Source organism: Jatropha curcas, chromosome 9 (assembly GCF_041381405.1).
Source record: "Jatropha curcas cultivar XTBG-Jc1 chromosome 9, XTBG_Jcur_1.0, whole genome shotgun sequence".
NCBI lineage: Eukaryota > Viridiplantae > Streptophyta > Magnoliopsida > Malpighiales > Euphorbiaceae > Jatropha > Jatropha curcas.
Genome location: NC_143159.1, coordinates 3,575,881 through 3,597,192, shown reverse-complemented (window position 1 = coordinate 3,597,192; position 21,312 = coordinate 3,575,881). Strand labels below are relative to the sequence as shown.

Sequence of the window (21,312 nt, the reverse complement as noted above, 5' to 3'; positions counted from 1 at the left end):
CTACCTAGGCCGTCATCTAATCACAGAAACACTGGGCCGAAGTAATAGGTTGCAGCTGACTGTTGTTGAGTGTTCTAGATTAACTAGGAAAAAAAGGTCCTGAAATTACGTACGTGTCCCCAACGCGACAACGTAACACCTGCAGTCCATACTTTGAAGCTTGTACGGCTTTAATCTTAACATTTCCTCTTCTGCAGGTCATTGGTTTTGCTGAACACAACAGAATAATTCCCTCTTCTCTAAGAATCTGCCATTTTCTAAGTTTTCCTTTATTTAACTCTATTTTCTCTACAATCAAACAGAAAAAAAAAAATTGCAATATTTTCCCAGAAAATCTGTAAGCCTCATGGCTGAAACGAATCCCTGTTCCTTCGCTGATTTCCCCGAAGATGTCCAGCTCTGCATCCTCTCGTTCCTTTCCCCAACCGAGATCGCCAATTTCGCCTGCACATCGAGGCGGTTCTCTCCACTTTGCCAAAACGACAGCAAACTCTGGTTCTCAATGTGTGATAGGCGATGGGGCTCAAAGACCCAAATCAAGAAATGGGGTAATGGGAAAGTCTCATACAAGGTCCTTTACAAAACTCTCAATAAATGGGAGAATCTGATTGGTTTCTGGCGCCGATGCGGTCAAAGTCAACAGAAGCAAACCGCCGGAGTGAATCCTCCGGCGTTAGTTTTCTTTGAGTGGGGCCCTTCTTTTCTTTCTGGCTCTAGAGTCTCTCCGTCCCAAAATGGTACGTATTGTGTGATAAAAATGCCGTTTCTTTGGCTTAGCATATCGCCAGAAGGTCAAATTGTTAATTACATTGATCCTGATGGGCATAATAATAGGCAATCTGGTGAATCGGGACTATTGGAGATGGACTTAATTCCGGTTAATGTTAACTTTATTGGGGATATGCATTTTAGCGTGGAGGAGAATGTGAATTTTGCTTATTCAAGGAGTTCAAATGGGACAAATTTGCAAGGAGATTGTGCTGAGGATGTGAGTGCTGGGTTAGAAAGTGGGTCTCCGGGGAGCTTACCGGAAACTTCAGAGATGTATCAGTATTATGCGAATAGGATGAGATTGAGTCCTGGGGCAGATAGGGCATGGAGGAGGCAGAGGAGGAGAGAGAAGGAGAAGCAGGGAAGGAGAAAGTGGGAGACAGAACATTTCTTGAAGATTGTTGATTCCTCGCCTACTCCATCTCGGCCTTTGCAAGGGTTGTGGAAGGTGTGTGATTGTTCTGTTTCTAGTAGGTATTTGCTTGCTTGTAGTGTTTTTTGATTGAAAACTCCGACACTTCGTTTGTGGAAATATAAATTGCATTCTTTTGTTGCACAATGGAAAGGTTCTGTTACCTTGTTCTTTGAGAAAATGAGTTATTGAGGCTAAATTTTTACCTTTATCACAGTCATTGACATTTGGTTGGCTTCCTATGTTTATACATCGATTATTGGCTACAGTTTATGTTCAATTGGACATTCGAACTGACAAGAAAGGAAGTGCCACAACTAGCTAGTCTAAAGCATCAGTTACTTCTGTAACTGTTATCTAATAAAGGACAAACCCATTATGCTCAAGTAAATCAATTGATATTATAACATGCATTTGGAAGAACTTAGGATTAGTGATCATTGTTTCAGCTTGAGCACTGCTTTTGAATCGGGAGACTCGATCAAATTTGTGTTGAAGCTAGTTAGCCAATTTGGATTTTGCCACAGGATTTTCTAGTTTTATCATAACCAGTGGTTTTCTTTCTTTTCTTTGCTTCATTTGGTTCATGGAATATCAATTGGAAAATGATGATAGAGGAACAGATATTTTTGTCGTAGCTCACTTCACTCTCTCTCCTGCCTCTTACTACAGGGAATTCTCGATGACATGAAGTTGGAATTTTATCTTGTAGCATATGATGGAGTTGGCATCTCTTGCCGAAGAGTTGGGGATTTGTCTGAACGGCTTTCTAGTTGTACACCAGTGTTTTGGACATCAAATCCTGCATTTATAGAATCTCCATTTTCACTTGAAGAAGATTATCTATACAATAGTCGCATACATCTTCAGCCACCTGCAACATCAAAGGACATACATATGCAATGCGCTTTGATAGACAACGAGGTGGTTTGTCGCATTATGCACATCAACTCGAGTTATGATTTAGTGATCCCAGGCTTGGCAGGAACATCCGCGAATCCTTGGCGTGTTGAGGGAAGGATTTGGCAATATAGTGATGGGACATTTGGATTTGGGTTTCTTCGAGACAATTATATAGTAGACCTGAGGCATATTGCCCACAATGGTTGTCTCCTTGATACAATGGAGATTGATAATTGATTAATGTACTTTCAAGAAGTCTTCTTTTTACAATTAGAGTCATAGCTCATTTCCATAATGCTCTACGGCGTTGTGTACCATATCTGTTGTAGAAATAATAAATGTTAAACGATATTCACTGTTAATTGTCCACCTTGGTTCTTCCTTAACTTTGTATGCAATGCACAATACCATGGAGAGTTTTAGTGCCAAAAAGCCTGCAGAATGATTTATCCACCCTGGTTACAATAGATTTAGTTTGCTGTTTCAGATGCTTGCCATTTTGTTACAGTTTTATAGCTGAAATTAAGTTTTATTGGACTTTGGAATATGCTTCGATAGTATTTATGAACTATTTGAGTGTATGGCGTTTGGTTAATCCTAGTTTAAAAAGTCATGTCGTTCTTTAGACGCTTAAATTGTTTAACAGTCTGTTTCTGCCCTTCCAACCCTGCAATTGGAAGCAAAGTCCATTAAATTTACGGTTTTAGAAGGAAGAAAATTGAGCAAAGAAGCCAATATTGCGGAAATTGTAATTGTACCAGGATAATGCTGAAATGGTTTATTGGGCTGTACGCTGAAATGCATCTTCTCACTCTTCAAATATTCAAGATTTTTTGCATAGCCAAAGTTTCAAAAAGCAAAAACCAGTTGTAAGTAAAAGACAGTAATGCTTGTCATCATCACCATCTACTCAAAGTGGATAAGAGTTGACAAATTACATCAATGGAGCTCAACATGCATATACTGAGAATCAAATAGGTCTTGGCATCTCACTCGAGCACCCACAGTTTAGAACAAAACCCAAATACAACAAACAAAATCCCACACACTTATCAATTAGATATATCAAGAATCTCTTGTACTTATAAGCACAAAGCCATTTGGACTGCAGGGAAAAGCAAACCATGAAGGGTCTCAACAACAGGGTAAAGGAGGTATTGAATCATTTGGTGGATTATGATTCAGCAGCAGCTTCTCTTCCATTAGCTTTCTCATTCACGCTATCCTTCTCATTATCACCTTCAAGTTGGCTTAAGTTTCCCTTTTCCTTAATGAGTTGGTTGTGGTGGTGTTTGCAGTAGAGTCGACCCTCATGTGCAATGTAGTTGGATGGGCTGATTACACACCCTCCATGGATGCATTTGAAGCAGCTCTTGTGGTAAGGAGTTCCGTTCACCGTAACCTTTTAATAGACAGAACATTTTCTGTGTCAAGCTTTTTGTTTTTTGCTTTCTTAAATGTAGATGGCATGATCTTTGGAATTTGTGGTAATCTTTACCTTTTCAGTTGGATAGACAGTGTTCTTACAGCCAAAACATTTCTCCCTGGTTCCACCAAACATGCTCGAGACTTTAGCAGCACTAGGTTTCTGTTCAAAGCAATTCATAAACAGGAATATTGAAAGCTATTTTATTTGGTAGCCATTGTAGCACATAATTAAGCATCTAAATTTCATAATTACCTCACCATCAGCTGGTTTATCGGGTTTTACAATTTTTGGTGTTCCTGCAGAAAATATTCAAATGGAAGTAAATCAGTTTGACTCATGAAGGAAAATGAAAAAAAATGTGATTCATAGTTCTAGAAGAATATCTAATAGTTGATACCCTCAAAGCTTTTTTCTAGACTGCCAGTTCTCTTAAAGAGTTGATCAAAATGCGGTCTGCAATACAGTACCCCTTCAAAGGAATTGTAATTGCCCAGCTGCAAGTAGATTAATCTGTTAATAGAATTGCATATGAAAACTAAAACCTTGTAAAATTTCATACATTATCACTTTCATGAACAATTCTAATGCCTAACTTCTCATTCAAACATTTTTAAGGCAATCTCAATTCTTTAGTTGACCAGGAGCATCAATTCTTTTATAGCTCAAAGAAGGAAAGACTTAAATCTTCCTCAGCAGATATGAGCAGATTGTTGGATAAGTCCAGATTCATAGCAGATGAAACGAATCAGATTGCTTTTTCAAAGGTCAATCTTAGAATTCTGGAATAATTTACATCTACTGGAAAAAGGTATCCTGTTGCTTGAAGCTTATTGCATTATAGGATCTGATGAGGGGGGTCAGAACTCAGACGTACTAACAATAATTGAAATGTCCTCTCTTTCTGATTTTCTTTTTCTATAATTAATTTACATTGAAATGCCTTTTCTGTTTTGTAGTATTAAATTCTGCAGATAATAGTACGCAGCATAAATAAAGCTATAAATGGATCTAACAAGTTTTAGTTCTTGACTTTTCAAATTCCTTGTACAACCACAGAAAGAAAGGACTAATATACAGTACATACCTTGAGTGTTCCTTTGCAGTGATGGCACCGAAAGCAGGCCTTATGATAGATACGGTTATCGGCTGTTAACTTATCAACAAGATACACAGTCTTGTCACAGGCCATGCACTTCTGGGTTGTTCCTGCAAATGCCATGCCTTTAACTCTCACCTAGCGAATACTGCAAATATACTTTTTTCTATATTCTCACTCTCTCCCTTCTTTTTGCAGTACAGGAGGAGCTAATGGGAAGGAGAAGGAATTAGAAAGAGATAAGTGAAAGAGGGATGATATAGAGAAATGTGGACTGCAAGGGATTGAGGAGACCAAAGGCAGAGATTGTATAATTGAAGTTAGTGGCTACAGGTAATCATATTGTCCAACTTTGAAGCACCTAACTACCTTTTCTCCTGAGATATTTTATGCTTCCTGTTATGCAAATAGCTGTAAATAGATCAGTAATTTCCAGTTGGTGATCTGATAGTTTTTTTTTCTAAGATATGTTTATCCTTTTTCTGGTGAAATGTCTTGTCCACTAGTTTCTTTTATTGGGTTTGATTAATATGATTAATCGCGATTATCCTAACTCGTTAGGATCTTAATCTGCAAGTTTAAAATGTTTTACATGCATTATCCTATGTAATGGGAACCCACTGAGCTAACCTTTATTAGTATCCTTACTGTTATTATCATTATTAATAGCTGGCCTGGCCTATTTTCATCTCATTTTCTCTTGCAATATCTTGAGTATCATTGTCATAGAAATATGAGCCACACAAATAGTTCCACAGCAAGAATTTGAAAGTAAAAGGCGGGGACGTAATATCCATGTATGATATGATTTTTCCCATGGATATAAACACTACTATTACCTAAAGAAAGGGTTAAAGAGAGAGAGGGAGGGTGAAAAAGAGAGAGTAAAATTATACAGCAAGGAAAATCTTTGCTTTTGAGGGCTTGAGGAGGCCCCCAAGGATTTCAAATGCCCATCACTTCACCATCCAATACCCAGCTGGATTTGCTTGCATCTGAATTCTTTTTTTTTTTTTTTTTTTTGCCTTACATGATATTGTCTTCTTGTGTAAGCAGAGAGGGGAATGTTTAAAGTGTAGCAAGGTAGAAATCATAGCATATGAGCATTTCAACATCTATGGGGTTAATCTTATTAGTAGTAATGGTTTTTTTTTTTCTTTTTTCATCAATCATGATTTAACTTTGGTAATAATACAGAAAATTCACTTTTATGATATTTGAGAGATGCGATTTAATCTCGATATAAATATGCTAACGATAAAAATTATCGCAAAGTAAAAGAAGAGTGTTTAATTACTAAAATATCACCTATTAATGTATTGGCAAGGTAAAATGGGCTAGGGTCATAAAATAGGGCCCAAACACTAAACTTTTGGGTCCAAAACAGTTAGCAAATGGAGTGGTGAGTGCGATCACATGCACTAATGATTCATGAATCATGATGATCCTCTTAAGCTCTGGGTCCTCTAAGCAGTGAAGATCATCCCGTCAATCCATCATTCCATGTGATACGCGTCAAAAGCACCATATGGCGTGTTTAATCATAATCTCTTAACTTAGGCCATGTGCAACAAATATTAAAAGGGAGAAATACCACTTCATCTAATCCATGGACCAGGTTGGCTTAGGGACACATGCTCAATTTTTAATTTTTAATTTTTAATTTTTTTTAATCTTTTGGTTATTTTTCATTAATATTGAGTCATTTAATTTTTATATTTATTAAATTAAATTTCTATTTAATTGAGGATTGAAGAGCGAATTATGTTGATATGAAGGCTTAATTAGAGTATTAAGCTTCAACTCCTGAATTATTACTTTATTAAAATTAAATCTTCATTCCATTTTTTACCATTTTTAACAATGGCATGATAACTTTTTGATGTTGCAAAAGAATTCTGAATTAAGTAATAAAATAATGACTTAATTATAAATTTAGTCTCTTCATTCTATGTTCTCGTCACTTAATGTTAAAAAATAGCTGAGTAAGAAGTGAAAGGCCTCCATGCGACGGATTTGACATGTCCAACGCGTTTAGGGTCAAACTTGATGGACAAAATTGCCCTTAGCGAAAGAAAATGCAACCTGGTCGATCAAATCCCTCTCATCGCAAATCAGAGAGAGAAACCCTTGCGTAGCCAGCGCACCCTAAACAGAATCGAAGCCACTCAATGGCAAAGCTGAAGCAATCAGAGCCACCATAAAATATGAAATGCTTTAGATTAATGCGTTTCTCCAATTTAGGATTTTATTAGAATTCACTGAAATAGAAATTTTTGAAGAATCAACGCCCAAAATTTATAATTAAGACTAAAATAATTAATTTGTAACTTTTTCCTTTCTTATTTGTCAAACCTTGAGCAGTTGAGCGTACTTCTCTTTTTTATCCAAATCCAGGAAAATTTTCAGTTTCCCTTCGACATGGGGGCTAGTCGGCCGCCGGCTACGTCAAGTTTCACTGCATGCATCTCCGCTGATTTTTGGAGCAAAAACGCAAATGTAGGTTTTAGATAAATGCTTGAAAACTCTGGAGTTAAATGATGAGTCTAAAAATTTTCCTAATTAAAAAGAAAAAATAGACGGAAATTACAATAACGCCCAAAGTTTATTTTATTAAGCCTACAGCCTGCTTATGCCGGAAACTTCTAAACCCCCCCCCCCCCCCCCCCCCCAACAGCAGAGCAAAACCCCTAAACTAACGCGAAAATTAATCCAAACAAAGCCTCTCTTCTGAATTGAAGAAACGTAAAGATGGTGTTTGGGCAAGTGGTGATAGGTCCACCTGGATCTGGAAAAACAACATACTGTAATGGCATGTCTCAGTTTCTTGGACTTATCGGAAGGTAACTTCACTGCCCGCTAATGTGCTCAGTTGATTATAACTGATAATTGGAAATTTAACCGTTTTAATCCGATTCAGGAAGGTTGCAGTCATCAATTTGGATCCTGCAAATGATGCGTTGCCGTATCTTCTTAAATTGTTTTGCAATGTTGGTGATTTACAGTTTGGTTGGTTATACTAAAAATCGGTTAATTTGAAGTTTCCTTTACATGAATTTTTAGATATGACTGTGCTGTTAATATTGAAGATTTAATTAAATTAAGTGATGTAATGATGGAGCATTCTCTTGGTCCAAATGGAGGTGAGTTCGTTTCCCCTTTTTATCTTTCTTAACGTTGCTAGTATCCAATGGCTTATCACTATTATGTTAGTATGAATTTTCTAAAAGTTACTAAGAAAGCTCTATTTGCATGTGTATCTTGTTTCTAGGATCATAAAACTAGTTCAAATTCTGCAGTTTTATAAATTTAGTTCATGTAAGAACTAATTATTATTTATAAACATGCTCATTGAAGTTAGTGAACTATATATGATAATCCTGCATTTTCCAAACTATATTTTTCTTCTTGTTAAGCAGGGCTCGTGTATTGCATGGATTACTTAGAGAAGAATATCGATTGGTTGGAATCTAAATTGCAACCGCTGTTGAAAGGTTGGTAATTACGAGATACTTTTTGATGCTTTTTTACTTGTGCTTCCGCTCTATTTTGGTTGTACTGTTTTTTCAGTCTTGGAGCTTAGGAAAGCTGTAGGGCTTTGTTCCATTGTATTTTTTGTCTCTTCAAACCAATAAAAGATTATAGCTTTTCAAGATATTTCTTATGGTCCACACTGAAGGATAATGGGTACTTACAGCCTTCTTATAAGGTGTGGTAGTAGTCAGTGTTGCAGGTTGTCTAACTACTTTATATTACTTTGCAGATCACTACCTACTTTTTGATTTTCCTGGCCAGGTGGAATTATTTTTTCTTCATTCAAATGCCAAGAATGTTATAATGAAACTCATTCAGAAGTTGAACCTTAGGGTAAAATTACAGCCTTATTATTAATATTTTACCTCTTGAGTCCTCACTGTAACCTTGGACAGTTGAGGTGACTTTAGATTTTCGTTTCTGATGTTGTTGCTGAGGGTATGTTAATGGTTCCTTGTATAATGCAGCTGACTGCTGTGCATTTAGTTGATGCCCATCTCTGCAGTGATCCTGGGAAATATGTTAGTGCATTGCTCCTCTCATTATCAACTATGCTTCATCTGGAACTCCCACACATCAACGTCTTATCCAAGATCGATCTAATTGAGAGCTATGGAAAATTAGGTATCATTATTGTTTTCTCTTTCTTTTGTACATTGCATGGTCTATCAGATTTTAACAAAATGTTTTAAAGTGATACCTCGCTAATCACGTTTGTATTTGGATGTGTTGCAGCTTTTAACCTTGATTTCTATACAGACGTGCAAGACTTGTCATACTTGCAGCACCAGCTTGCACAGGATCCTCGGTCTGCTAAATACAGGTATTTATTAGTAAAATTAATAATATGAATTCTTCAGGCTTATACCTCTGGTGTGGTTGTGACCTCATTTTGGCTACTAAGGTCATGTGGCATTATCCAAAATAAATCAAGGATCAATTCCTTCACAGCTGAGATGTTTGTACATAATGCTCCATATGTATTGTCAATTTGTAGCATATAATAAGGAGAAAGAGAGTTTCAAATGCAGAATCATCTTCATGCAAATGTCTCGCTAGTATTAGGATTAGGACTAGGGTATGATTGATCCGATAGGCCCGTGTTTGTGCCTGAAGTTTATTGTTTAGACACTTTCCTCAAGTAATAAAGTTAATTATATTTTAAATTTTCTTTCTTAGGTGTAGAATATTTGTTCATTCTTTCCTATAATTTTATATTTTAACTGCTCACGATTGTCATTGCAGAAAGCTCACAAAGGAGCTTTGTGAGGTGATAGAGGATTACAGTCTCGTTGATTTTGCAACCTTAGATATCCAGGCATGAAACTTTCTATTTTTTTAAGTTTTATCAAATAAGTCTAGATGTATTCTTAGTTAAATGCTCCTTTTCAGGATAAAGAGAGTGTAGGAAATCTTGTGAAATTGATTGACAAGAGCAACGGGTACATTTTTTCTGGCATAGATGCCAGTGCAGTTGAATTCAGCAAGATAGCTGTTCGTCCGGTTGATTGGGATTATTACAGATATCCTTATTGTGTTTTAACTTTTTATCTTTTTTATCAGTTTGCCTGAAATGCAGAATATGACTTGACAAATTTCTCATTACTTGCATCAAGGCATACTTGCAACTCTTGCATACAACTCCTTTTTTGCTTGTTTTCAACTTCTTTCTGCAAAATGAGAAGGGACAATTTTTCATCAAATTACTTTGCTCAAAAAAAAAAAAAGAAAGAAAAAGAAAAAGAAAACATGACATGTTCACTTATGCATATAGTTGCGTGCATATGTTAAGAGTTATTAAAGATTTTTTCATATCTCATTTGGATGACATGAGCTGCTGTAATGTGTATTAGCACTTATAATTAATAGATTGGTACAATAGAGTCAAGAGTTTTCCTTAGCCAAGCTGTCCACAGTTGCAGCAGTGCAGGAGAAGTACATGAAAGATGATGAAAATGTTGATTGACAACTCAAACCGCATAAGGTGAGATGGTAGTGTGCCTTTGTTGCGCACATCTTTCCTCGTGCTCTCTCATGCTACTTAGCACTTTGCACATGCATATTTAATTCCTCAATCTCTTTTAGTTGCCTTTTGACTGTTTGTTCTTAAAAGATTGTTTTTCATCTTCTGATTTTTACAATAACTGGTTACCACTGGTTTTGTAGATTTACATGTAGAAGATACAGAGAACACCCATTAATGGGGTTGGCTCTTCTTCCCTCAGCCTGCCTTCTTGAGAGATATACTATATATGAAGTGAGAGCAGGGAACTCATCTTTCTGTTGATTTGTAAAGTGAAACAATTGGAGAATTCTGATTTTGTCAAGAAGGTTTATGTATTCCTTTTTGCCTAAAGATTATTTTAGGTGCTAACTTGCTAGTGTTCATCTTGTGATGAGGTTTTGGTGATAGAACTAAAAACTCGACACCCATGATTCGATCTAGTGCACGTGAATTTGGTTATATGTGTAAGATCTAATAGTATTTTCTCGCTTCACCTTTCCGGAGATGGCACGCATGACTTGGAAGCACACTTTTAGCTCAACATATATTAAGACTCCTGGGGCACCAATGTTGTTTTACAAATGCCCAAAGATGACTGCAGTCTGATTTTACTTGAATCGCTAGAGATTGTGATTTTGATTGCAGTAACATTTATGTGAAAGTAGTCTCGTCGATATTTCCCAAGCGTGCATTATTGCATCATGTAAGCAAGGTCAGTTGTGGTGGCGTGTAACTGAGAATCTGTCTTCTTCAACTTGGATGTAAGAAATTTCTAAGTCTAGAACATAGAAATTTTGAGTGGGCATGTGACAAATTTGGCAAGCAAAATCATAGCAATTTGACATGGATATATATACTGTTTGTTTACTGTGAAAATTTCTTGTCAAAGTCTTGATTCAATGGTTATGGTTTGGTTGCGTCATTGACTTGGAGCTTGCAGGTTTAAATACTCACAAGAACAGCCTTCTTAAAATATAGTAATTAGGAGGCTACATAATATATGTTTATATTTGAAATTAATAATAGAAAAATGTGTGATGTACTTGAATTTCTTCACTGCGATTATTTCTTTCGTTAATGATTGAAATTGTTTGATTTGATAAATTCTGCCGCCTCACTAATCAAACGTTCAAATTTTCCAAGGATTCAAATGTTTTCCATAGAGTTGATAAATTCTGGTAATTCAAACGTGTGGATTCCTTTCCCCTCAAGATTGGTGGACCTTTTCTTCTAGAGAAACAGCCGAGAAGAAACCTGTCTGGGCAAAAAATTTGTTTTGATAAGTTTGAACAGTCCAAGAGATCAGGATATCATATGCCACCTCTTTTTTTATTTTCTTATAAATCCCTTCTCTTTTACCTAATTTATATTACATAAAGATAACTATGAACGGGTTTGAAAATGGAAAAAACAATTAAAAACACAAATGATGGTAGATAGAATTTTTTTAATTGGATCTATTCTCATTTCAAGAAAGTTGTGAAAAAGATTTACAACTAAAACATGGCCCGCAGAAATAGATAAAAGCCCAGCACACTGTTATTCCCAGTGGCGTAGACTAATACTTTCTTTTTAACGTATTATTATTACACAGCTAATGTTAAAAAAAAAAAAAAAAAAAAAAAAAGAAAGAAGAAGGTAATTTTGACTATACTCCTTATCGTTTTGTCAGCACTTGCTTAATGCTTACATTAATAATATTTCACATTCAGGGGCCATTTGTTTTCTGCTCTAAGATAATACAAATAGAAAACTCCGGAAGCCAAGTCCAATTATAATTGCATCACAATTAATATTAATACATCATTATCTCCAGCAAAGATAACTGCCCCGGTTAATGAAAATTTTCCTCATCACCCATCTTATCCTGTGATGACAACATAAGAAAAAATGAGAGTAGGAGCAAATATTGACTACGGCAAAAAAAGAATTAAAAAATGTACCAAATAGATATTTCCCAACACGACAGTTGGTCTTATCTTTTGTTTTCTTTCATTTTTTCTTATTTTTTATCCGAAATTATACAAATAGCTGCATCGTTACCTCTAAGCTAAAACATCATTTTTTTTTTTTAATTTACGTAAGAGAAAAATAAATATTAGTCATTAAATAATTAATTCATGATTGATGTTCTTTGGTAAACATTTCTATCTTTAAGTTTTTGGATAAGTGTGCTTCTTTGACTTTGAGAGTGATTTTCGTTTCAATCTTATTATTATAATTTCAATCCTAAATCTTGAACTTATAAACTTGATTATATAGTAATTAAAACTTTAAACCAATAATCAATTGACAGTATGATATTTTTTAAAATGAAAAATTCATCTTCAAAATCCTGTTAACTTCTTATATTTCCATGGCTTTCATTACTCCACACTAATAGACATACACATTGCTATTTAGGGCTGAAGCAAGAAAAGAAAACTATCCCCAAATCCCTGATTAATAATAGCATATACCTAAAAGTTATATGGGCATGATGATGTAATTAAGCTTCAAATTTCCTCTTCTTGCCAACTAACCCTAATTAATATATATTAGGGATTTGGGATGGTCCATCTAGAAGATATGCTCACTAAAATATCAAAGCTTGCATAATCTTCTGTTTTAATTTTCACGAAATAGCCATCACCATTACTAATAATTCAAGCTTCCTTATCCAAGTAACCATAAAAAACTATATTATATAATATAATGTTAACCCTTCTCCAAGAACCTCAAGAAGTCAAACGACACCGTAAATTTACATAGAAGCTTCTATAAATTTTAAATTTAAATTTCTAATTGTGAATTTTTTAAAAACGTTTTGTTTGACTTGGGACAACTTGGATCTGGTCTTCTTTAGCCTGCCTTAAATAAATATATGTGGTCTCCCCTCTCTTTCCATTCCAAACTCAACAAGAATTAAAAACCGAATTCCTCTTGTACCAGAAAAACACTAGCTAGAGCTCGATTATCACATGAGAAATGTTGAATCCATTTATTTGTGGCAGTTTTCATAATCAACAAGAAGACGAATATGATAGCCCTTGTTCAACTCCAAGAAGATCAAGAAAGAGCAGCAAAGATAGCAAGAACCCGTATTCAACCCTCGGCCTCGATAAATTTTCTGCACTTCTAGCTGATCTTGAAAAGAAAAGGCAAAAGATTTATTCTCAGGTCGATCCTCAAGATATTTCGATTGTTCGCTTCGCGTTTTCCAGCTCCAACGATTGTGTTCCGATTGTAGTTAAGTTAAAAGATCCGAACAGGCACAGTTCTGATAAAGATGAAAGAAAAGATGATCCAAAGACAACGCATGTATTGGATAAATCAAGAACGACAGAAAACCAAGAAACAAAGCAACCAAGATTAGAAATAGAAAAGAATAAGACGACGGAGAAGAAGAGGATGCTGACATGGAACTTCAAGTTAAACAAATGGAGAAGACCTTATTATTATATGCCAGTGTTTATAATCTTGATTTTGTTGTTCTTGGCTTTCTTTGGAAGATCAGTAGCAATATTATGCACCTCTGTTGGATGGTATTTAGTTCCTACATTGAGTTCTTCATCAAGAAGAACAGCAACCAAGAATAATAATAAAAATAACAACAAGAAGCAACTCCTGAGAAGATTTAGTGAGATTTCTCCAAGAAGCCAGATGAACAATTCTGTTGTTGGGGATGTGAAGGATAAATCGAATCATGGGCGTCAAAATAGCTTTTGAAGATTGAATTCATTTTGTTTATCTTCTTCATCAAGTATACTTCTTTGTTCCTTTTCCCTTTTGGGTATTAGGATTCTTTTTGCTGCTTTCTTGTTAATAGATGTAAAAATTTTCTCTTGCTCTACACTAACATGTCCATATGGGGTTGAAAATTCAATCTCTTTGACGTGTTTTGTATTTTTTAGTATTAATCTCTCTGAAAAGTTGATAAATGTAAATTATGGTTGCATTAGATATAAATTAAGAGTGTCCATCTCATGTTTATAATTAATTAATTGTACTTGCTGCAAAATAAGGTTTTTATTTTTTGAGTTCTTTGAAATTTGAGTTGGATTCAAGGTTTGTGATTTGTTTTTTAAGTACAAGTTTTGATCTGATATCAATCCAAGCTAAAAACTAGAGATATCATGTTTGGTTTGGCTATTTATTTTTAATTTTTAATCCAAAGTATATTTTTAGCTTATAAATTAATTTAAAAATAAATAGTTAAATATTTGATAAAATCATATTTTACAAATTAATTTTTATGTAATTTTAGTATTTAATTAATAATAACTGCTTATAAACAACTCAATATATGCCTCAATTACTAAAAATTGTATATTAAAAAAATAAATAATCAAGGATTTGTCAAAAACCAAGATTTTTATTGGTATTTTCAAAACTTATTAAATTCTATCTATATACTCTGTAAATCTGAACCAAATATTTAATTTAGAAATGCTAACATGACATTCTATTTGTTTTTTTTTTTTTTCATTTTTAGGAACTTTTAAATTTTTTTTATATTGTAATTGAAGCAATTAATATTTTTAAAATTATCTAAAACAAATTAAAATAATCTAAAATAAATTAAACATTTTCTGTATGACATTGCAGTTTAATGATGACTTGTGTTATTGAAGAGGAAAAAGAGAAGAAGTATGTGCAACTTCTCACCCCCTTCGTCCTCATAATTCAGAAGTGTACATTAATTGTCGGGCTTCCAAACAATGTGCTAGAAGATCAGATTTTGGGGTTGAAAATTATTAAATGTGATGTGATTATCAACTAATAATAACTGAAAGTAAGTTAGTGTTATTTGAAAGTTCAATCAAACACTGTGAATTATAATCAAAGGATCATGCTAATGTTGCTTAATTAAGAAAACTCTTACGTATATATATCCAACTTGACCTTCTAGATAGCAGCTTCATAAATATATCCCAAGTCACATCCTCCGGTCTTTGCGACAGTAATTGAGGGCTGCATTCTATAACAAAAATGACATATTCATTGATTGAAGAAAAAGAATGAAATTATTCATTAATTGAAATAGAATAAAAATTAAATAGGAATTTTAATTTTATTTGTTGAGAAAAATAAAGTAATCCTAGCATTATTGAAATATGTTTGGAGATGTTTAATTTTAATACTTACAATAATAATCTATTTGATTGAGAAAAAAAAAATTTGTGAGATCTAGCATTATTAAAATTTTGATGACTAACCTTAAAAAAAATTAATCGACTTGAATTAATATACTAACCTTTAAAAAAAATTAAAATTGATAATCTCATTTTATTTGTAAAAGAGCAGTGCTAAATGTGAAACTAGAGACTCTGCATTTAGCGTTTTTCTTTTCAAATGAATACAGATGTACCCTAAAAGTCAGTTCACCACAATTATGTCAAGTTTCTAGGGTCAACAACTTTGTTATTTTGTTGTAAATTAGTTCTAATTCTTTGTAGATTTACATAGGTTTTTCCCTTTTGATTTAGACATTCTCGAGTCCATTTTTTGTCTATGAATAAATAATCCGGCAAGGGTTTAGTTACAGTTAAAATTCTTCATTTCTTCCTATAAGTGTGTTTATCGGGATCGAATTTAAGAGCTTTTTCCACATATACACCCTATGTTGTCAATTGAGCTACAATCTATAAGACTCCTTAGAGATGAGTTACGGTTTTATTAAGCGAAGTTAAATGTAAAATATTGCAAGCCAAATATTCAAATCTAGAACTTATCTCCAACGCAGTTCAAAGAAAGTTTTAAGTAATGGACGTGCAACGAGGGACATGGTATCTTCTGACTTAGAGATTTTTCCTGATTTGAAAAGATTGCAAAGCCAGAATCCCCTTGACCCGATAAATGAGGGTCAAAATAACTAGTTAAAGTTGTAAATAATGGGATCTAAAAATTTCATTCGCTTGAATTGTGTTGTCTATTCTATATTCCATAGCAGAGAATAGACAGAGAGGAGTGGAGTGCGCTTGAAAGCCATACATCAATGTTAGAGGAAGGGTAAGTCATTAATTTAATAGGTTATGGGCAAAGCTTTCCTGACGTGGCTTCCACATAAATTTAGGAATGGTCTCTATAAGCCAACTGTAAGAGGAACATTTATTTTGATTTAACGAACTAGTTACTATTATTTTGCTTCTAGAAATCTTTCCCACGCATGTTGCAGGCAACGTTGTGCATTTTTGTTCACGAAAGCAACCGATCTTGTAAGCCAGCAATGCTAACATGCTTGGGATCTTTACAGCAATCATAAAATATACTATAATAGGAGATGAGAATGCACTTATCATTCATAAGTAGTTTCCTATACGGAATTTTCTACATCCCATGTTCATCATTATCCATTGAGTAGGTCTTAACCAATTTTAAATCTAAACCCAGAGCTTCAGTCAATTATTTATGAACAAGTTAATCCGAATTGCTTACCTCCTTAACTCATAAGTTACAATTTTTTTTCACTGCTCATTTATTCGGTAATATTAATTATTTTAGTAATTATTAATTTTTAGCTGATAGCTATTTATATAGCATTTAAATTAAAAGTGTTCGGTAAAAAGTAACTATTTAATTTAAAATGACAAAAAAATATTAGCAATTGAATTAATTGAATACAGAGGAAAAGAACAATAAATGTGATTATCAAAAAAATTTTAGTTAAAAGCTAAACGTATAGTAAAAAGTTCTCTCGACGTTTAAAAACTATAATAAAAATTATATTATTAAACATTATAATTAATAAAAATAAAATTTTGACTTGACGCTAAAAGCGGGAGCCAAAGGGGGCCTTAATAATAAGTTAAGAAAAAATAAAATATTTTTGATTTAAAAATATTCAGATGCTTCGTAAATCACAATGCTACGTTTGCTTTTTCAAAGAAAAAGAACATCCCTAGTCAAGATTTGAAAAACAAATGCCGGACAGACTTAGAAGTTAAAGAGTGAGTTTTCGGGCCTTCACAATTTCCAATGCAACTATGAACAGAAATTCAGGGAAAGACAAATCATTAGTTTCCAAGAAACAACAAGTGTACATAATTACCAATGTAACAATCGAATGCCTTACAGCTTGGTGCATCCTCATCATATAATACAACTTGTAGAAGCTTCCATTGCTATCAGCTTTGAGCCCTTTTGAAAAAAAAAAAATGCTAAATGGACAATAAATCGAGTCATTTTCAATGTGTGAACTATTGTACAGCATAATGGGCTCAGCTCTTGCGTCGCTCTTTACAGGTTAATTCTAGAAGGAAAAAGAACTTCCACGGTTGGTTGGTTGGTTGGTTGGTTGTGGAAGCAGGAAGAATTGGCTCCTTCTTGTTCTTAAAGTCCAACCTGAAGAAAAAATTTTCTACAAGTTCATCGCAATTCCTATTCCTGCATTTCAACAAAAAGAATACGTTTTCAGCCCGAGATAGATTTTTAATAAGCTGTTGATCTCCAAGTGTCTATTCCCGTGCCAAAAATAAGGTGGGACCAACTCTATGAAATTATCCATCTAGCGATTGAAATAAGTACTGACTAGGCTTGGTTAAGGTTGGGCAGGTTTTGAGCCTAAGGCAATTACCCTTGCCCCAAACCCCGCAGGGTAGACCCTTGAACCCATGATCATGCATAAATCTGATGCAAGTTGATTTCAGCATTTAGCCAATGCAGCTATCTATACTGTTAAGGAAAAGGCGTAAATAACTAAGAAAGCATCTAGAGCATCATATACTTTTTTTTAATATCTTGTTTTCTAACCTTGAATCTCTTCCGACGTGTATCATCAGAAGTGAACCGAGGAGTGTATCGTTCATGTCTAGGGGCTTCATTTTGGTAGTGTCCTCCTGCCACTGTTGGCATTCTGTAACTTCTTTCTTTTGCTTCATTATTTGAATCTCGGAAGTAGTTATCTTTGGCCCAGATGACCTCATAATCAGCCTTCAATCGAGATCCTTGCTGCTCAAAAAAGAAAGCAATATCATTCATCACCAACAACATTGACCAATTGAAATCTCATGCATGCAATGCCTGATTTTTTACTGAGCTAACTAGCAAAGTTGCTCATTTAAAATGGTGCCTTTAATATCATCATGCCACATAACAGAAACAATTCAACTCAATTTGATGGGAAGCTTGAAAACAGTTATCATTAACATGATCTAGAAGATAACAAATGAAAGTCTATGAAGAGAGGATCAAATATTGGACACTTATTTCAAGGACAGGGCACAGAAAGGCATCATATGTATGAAACACAAATTGAATATGCAACTCATGCTGCAAAATATTTGCATGTGTCACACTCAAATGTCAATGCTCATCTAGAAAAGCTTCCATACAAAACATACACAGTTCCACACACATAAAACAGATATGGTTATTCTCTCTCTCTCTCTCTCTCTCTCTCTCAAAAGCCACAACACTCATTCAACATTATAAAAATAGCATACAGAGAAATCAAGTTCATACCTTCTGCAATGAACGTCCGCATAGGACTTTAAGAGCATTATAGAAGTCTCTGTGTTTTTCAAACTGAACCACAATTTTGCAGTGGAGTCCTGAAATTATGTCCACAGCATCCTCATCTACATCCTTACCATGGTCATCATCCTCAGTGACGTTAAGATTCCTATGGGATGTAAGTTAAAGTAACCAACAATGACAATGTAAAGACAGGTTTTGTCACTACATTGCAGAACTAATAAAACAATTATATTCATTCACAGCAAATGGGCAATGGTTACATGCCATAAGTTTATATTCATAGCTTTCATAGCTAAAAATTATGACATCAGCCATCGATCATAAACTAACCTTATGTCATTCTTTCTCCAAACTATTCTAATGCTACTCTTTCTCCAAACTAGTAAAAGTTACTAAACACTACAATTAATATAAATAGAGTTTTGACTTGGTCAAAATGCTAAAAGCTGAGGGTTATAACATTGTACATGATTTGATTTCTTATAAGGTACCCCTTCAAATTTCAAATAGTTTTTGAAGATAAAATCCTTCATTACTTCATAACCTGAGTTGAGTTAATACATAGACCCAATTTTGTTATTCGCTCTTATCTAAGCATATAAATCCCCATTCTTTTTCTTACAAAATCAATGAGAAGAATAAATAGCAATTCTAATGAATTGCTTTTAACCAACATATTTAATACTCCTATGGACTAGACTGGTTTTGCATTTAACCACCTAACATGCTTGTGATAATCCATTTTAATTCTAAAAATAATGAGTCCTAAAGTATATAAGTCCTTCATAAACCAAGAAAAAGTAATATAACACAAATTTCCAAATTTAAAACGCATCCAAAGCTACAAATATCCACTTCTCTATAACATTGACAAAGCAAAGTCAACGAAGTAAACTCCGAAACCAGTGTTGTCACCAGGCATTCGCCTAGGTGCTAAGTCGAGGCGAGGCAAGCCGAGGGATAGGCTGGCATACCTTCAGGCGACATGATATTAAATAGGCATTGCCTACGCACCAAGGCGCAGCAAGGTCCAGGCAAGTGCCTCAAATAGAAATTGCAATTTTCCATATAGATATTAAAATCTTAGGTTAACATTTAATAGAAATATAAATATGGATGAAAGAAAAAATCTAAAAGCAGCTGGATTATAGAAAGTTTGACATCCATTTAATAATTAGGTCAAAATTTAACACAAACACGGAAAAAAAAGGCTGAAAATTAGAAATTTTGACAGCCATTAAATAAAAAGATCAAAATCTAATCTAACCATTAAAAATAAGTTAACAAATGCGAAAAAAAAGTTGCTTCAAATTGGGAAACTTGACAATCAATCAAAGAATTAGGTGAATACAATCTAATAAAAAGAAAAGGAAAGCACGTAGGATTTCTGCTATATGAAAAAGACACAGCAGAACTCAGCATGAAGAAGAAAAATTCTAAATGCATGATATAGTTTTGAACTTCTGATTTCTTTAACAATACATCTAGAATTTTAAATTATCTAACGCCTTTTGGACCAATAGAGAATTCTAAATTTTGACTAATCTATAATTTTTAATCCTCACATCACTCAGGCGAATCCCTTGAGTGGCGCCTAGCACCTTGGGCAACGGAGGACCTTGTTGCCTCAAGGGCGCCCAGGGCTTTTGACAATAATGCTCCACATTGCTGGTAGATAGCATTGTTCGGAAGGTCATTCAGTAAACCAGACGTAATTGAGTCACTAAAAACTTTACATTAAACACACCAGAGAAAATATTAATCTTAATGACTTAATGTAAATCATAATATCATCACAGCAGAAGATACTGATAAAAGCAATTACCTTATCTTCCCAAATGATGAAAAAATGGTATGTGTAACTAACATCGAAGGCTTCGAAGACACTCTAGGCTCAGCAAACCACCGGGAAGGAACTCCTCTCACTATAATCGTGTCCGGCTCTTTCCTCCCTCCTCTAGAATGCCCTGACAAACCAACACAAAACAATCACTTAGAAGACAATAAAACACAGAATTCACAGTTCAAAAACAAGTTTACAAACCTCGATTTCCAAAAGCGTAAAACTCCTCCCAAGCTTTCTTCATTCCCTCAAAGTCATCAGACTCCGGTATAGCAACACTGAGTTTGTATTTATATCCTTCAAGGTTGAGCTCTATCCCATCCATTTTTTCAACAATATACTTTCTCCATTCAAGAAACTTTTTCTCCATAAACTTCAAATCTTGAATTTTCTCTTTTTCACTATTGAGGAACCCTAGGTCCCGAATACAGAGAGTACCATGAGCCACTGAATCATCGCGTTTTCGTTTCTTGAGGTCTTTATACCGTTTGATTACTAGATCCTCTTCAGGAACGGTGATGGAAATGGAGAGTGAATTCTTTAGGAAGTCCATGAGCGCATGCTTTAACTTCCACTCGTCGATTGGCTTAGTGGCAGAAGAAGAGAGTGAAGGGTAGATTGTGAGATTCAGCTTCACGCGGGGGACTAGAGACAGACCGTTCTCAATTTCTAGGGTTTCCGTTGGCGGGAGCGAGTCTAACGGTCGAATAGTCATAGCTTCACTCTGTGTTTCTCTTTCCGTTTTCGATTTCTGTAGCTCTCAAAATTTTTAGCTTCATTTCTTTTTCAGAGGACCGGACGTGCGCCTTTAGCATTTGTGGAGCGTCGACTAGCAAACGATGTCGTTTAATAAATTTCAAAA

At 34.5% G+C, this 21,312-nt stretch overlaps 5 protein-coding genes across 7 annotated transcripts; 3 read left to right on the top strand and 2 right to left on the bottom strand.

Annotated features, from left to right (window-relative positions):
- The first annotated feature begins 128 nt into the window (after nucleotides 1-128).
- Nucleotides 129-2,448, top strand: LOC105630839 (F-box family protein). 2 transcript variants are annotated; one of them, XM_089726029.1, is made up of 3 exons: nucleotides 597-737; nucleotides 835-1,219; nucleotides 1,856-2,448. In XM_089726029.1, exons 2-3 carry the CDS (start codon nucleotides 863-865, stop codon nucleotides 2,321-2,323), a joined length of 825 nt encoding a protein of 274 aa, XP_089582155.1. In that variant the 5' UTR covers nucleotides 597-737; nucleotides 835-862; the 3' UTR covers nucleotides 2,324-2,448. The 2 variants fall into 2 exon arrangements, with proteins under 2 accessions (XP_012068209.1, XP_089582155.1); XM_012212819.4 differs by having other exon boundaries at nucleotides 129-1,219.
- A 505-nt stretch (nucleotides 2,449-2,953) lies between these two features.
- LOC105630840 (LIM domain-containing protein WLIM1) lies at nucleotides 2,954-4,960 on the bottom strand. Its single transcript, XM_012212821.4, has 5 exons — nucleotides 4,600-4,960; nucleotides 3,913-4,009; nucleotides 3,768-3,811; nucleotides 3,585-3,674; nucleotides 2,954-3,488 (listed from the first exon to the last, which is right to left on the bottom strand). Exons 1-5 carry the CDS (start codon nucleotides 4,732-4,734, stop codon nucleotides 3,261-3,263), a joined length of 594 nt encoding a protein of 197 aa, XP_012068211.1. The 5' UTR covers nucleotides 4,735-4,960; the 3' UTR covers nucleotides 2,954-3,260.
- Nucleotides 4,961-7,256: 2,296 nt separating this feature from the next.
- On the top strand, nucleotides 7,257-11,072 carry QQT1 (P-loop containing nucleoside triphosphate hydrolases superfamily protein). Of its 2 annotated transcripts, XM_089726030.1 has the most exons (11): nucleotides 7,258-7,454; nucleotides 7,532-7,576; nucleotides 7,675-7,754; nucleotides 8,031-8,105; nucleotides 8,375-8,478; nucleotides 8,613-8,769; nucleotides 8,881-8,968; nucleotides 9,391-9,463; nucleotides 9,538-9,669; nucleotides 10,061-10,129; nucleotides 10,312-11,072. In XM_089726030.1, the coding sequence occupies exons 1-10, from the start codon at nucleotides 7,363-7,365 to the stop codon at nucleotides 10,109-10,111; spliced, it is 897 nt and encodes a 298-aa protein (XP_089582156.1). In that variant the 5' UTR covers nucleotides 7,258-7,362; the 3' UTR covers nucleotides 10,112-10,129; nucleotides 10,312-11,072. The 2 variants fall into 2 exon arrangements, with proteins under 2 accessions (XP_012068213.2, XP_089582156.1); XM_012212823.4 differs by lacking the exons at nucleotides 10,061-10,129; nucleotides 10,312-11,072 and having other exon boundaries at nucleotides 7,257-7,454; nucleotides 9,538-10,054.
- A 1,929-nt stretch (nucleotides 11,073-13,001) lies between these two features.
- LOC105630842 (uncharacterized) lies at nucleotides 13,002-14,098 on the top strand. The gene has a single exon (XM_012212824.4). The coding sequence runs from the start codon at nucleotides 13,118-13,120 to the stop codon at nucleotides 13,856-13,858; it is 741 nt and encodes a 246-aa protein (XP_012068214.1). The 5' UTR covers nucleotides 13,002-13,117; the 3' UTR covers nucleotides 13,859-14,098.
- Nucleotides 14,099-17,126: 3,028 nt separating this feature from the next.
- On the bottom strand, nucleotides 17,127-21,254 carry ZCW7. The gene is made up of 5 exons (XM_012212825.4): nucleotides 20,652-21,254; nucleotides 20,433-20,574; nucleotides 18,593-18,752; nucleotides 17,882-18,079; nucleotides 17,127-17,515 (listed from the first exon to the last, which is right to left on the bottom strand). The coding sequence occupies exons 1-5, from the start codon at nucleotides 21,163-21,165 to the stop codon at nucleotides 17,510-17,512; spliced, it is 1,020 nt and encodes a 339-aa protein (XP_012068215.1). The 5' UTR covers nucleotides 21,166-21,254; the 3' UTR covers nucleotides 17,127-17,509.
- Between the last annotated feature and the right edge of the window lie 58 nt (nucleotides 21,255-21,312).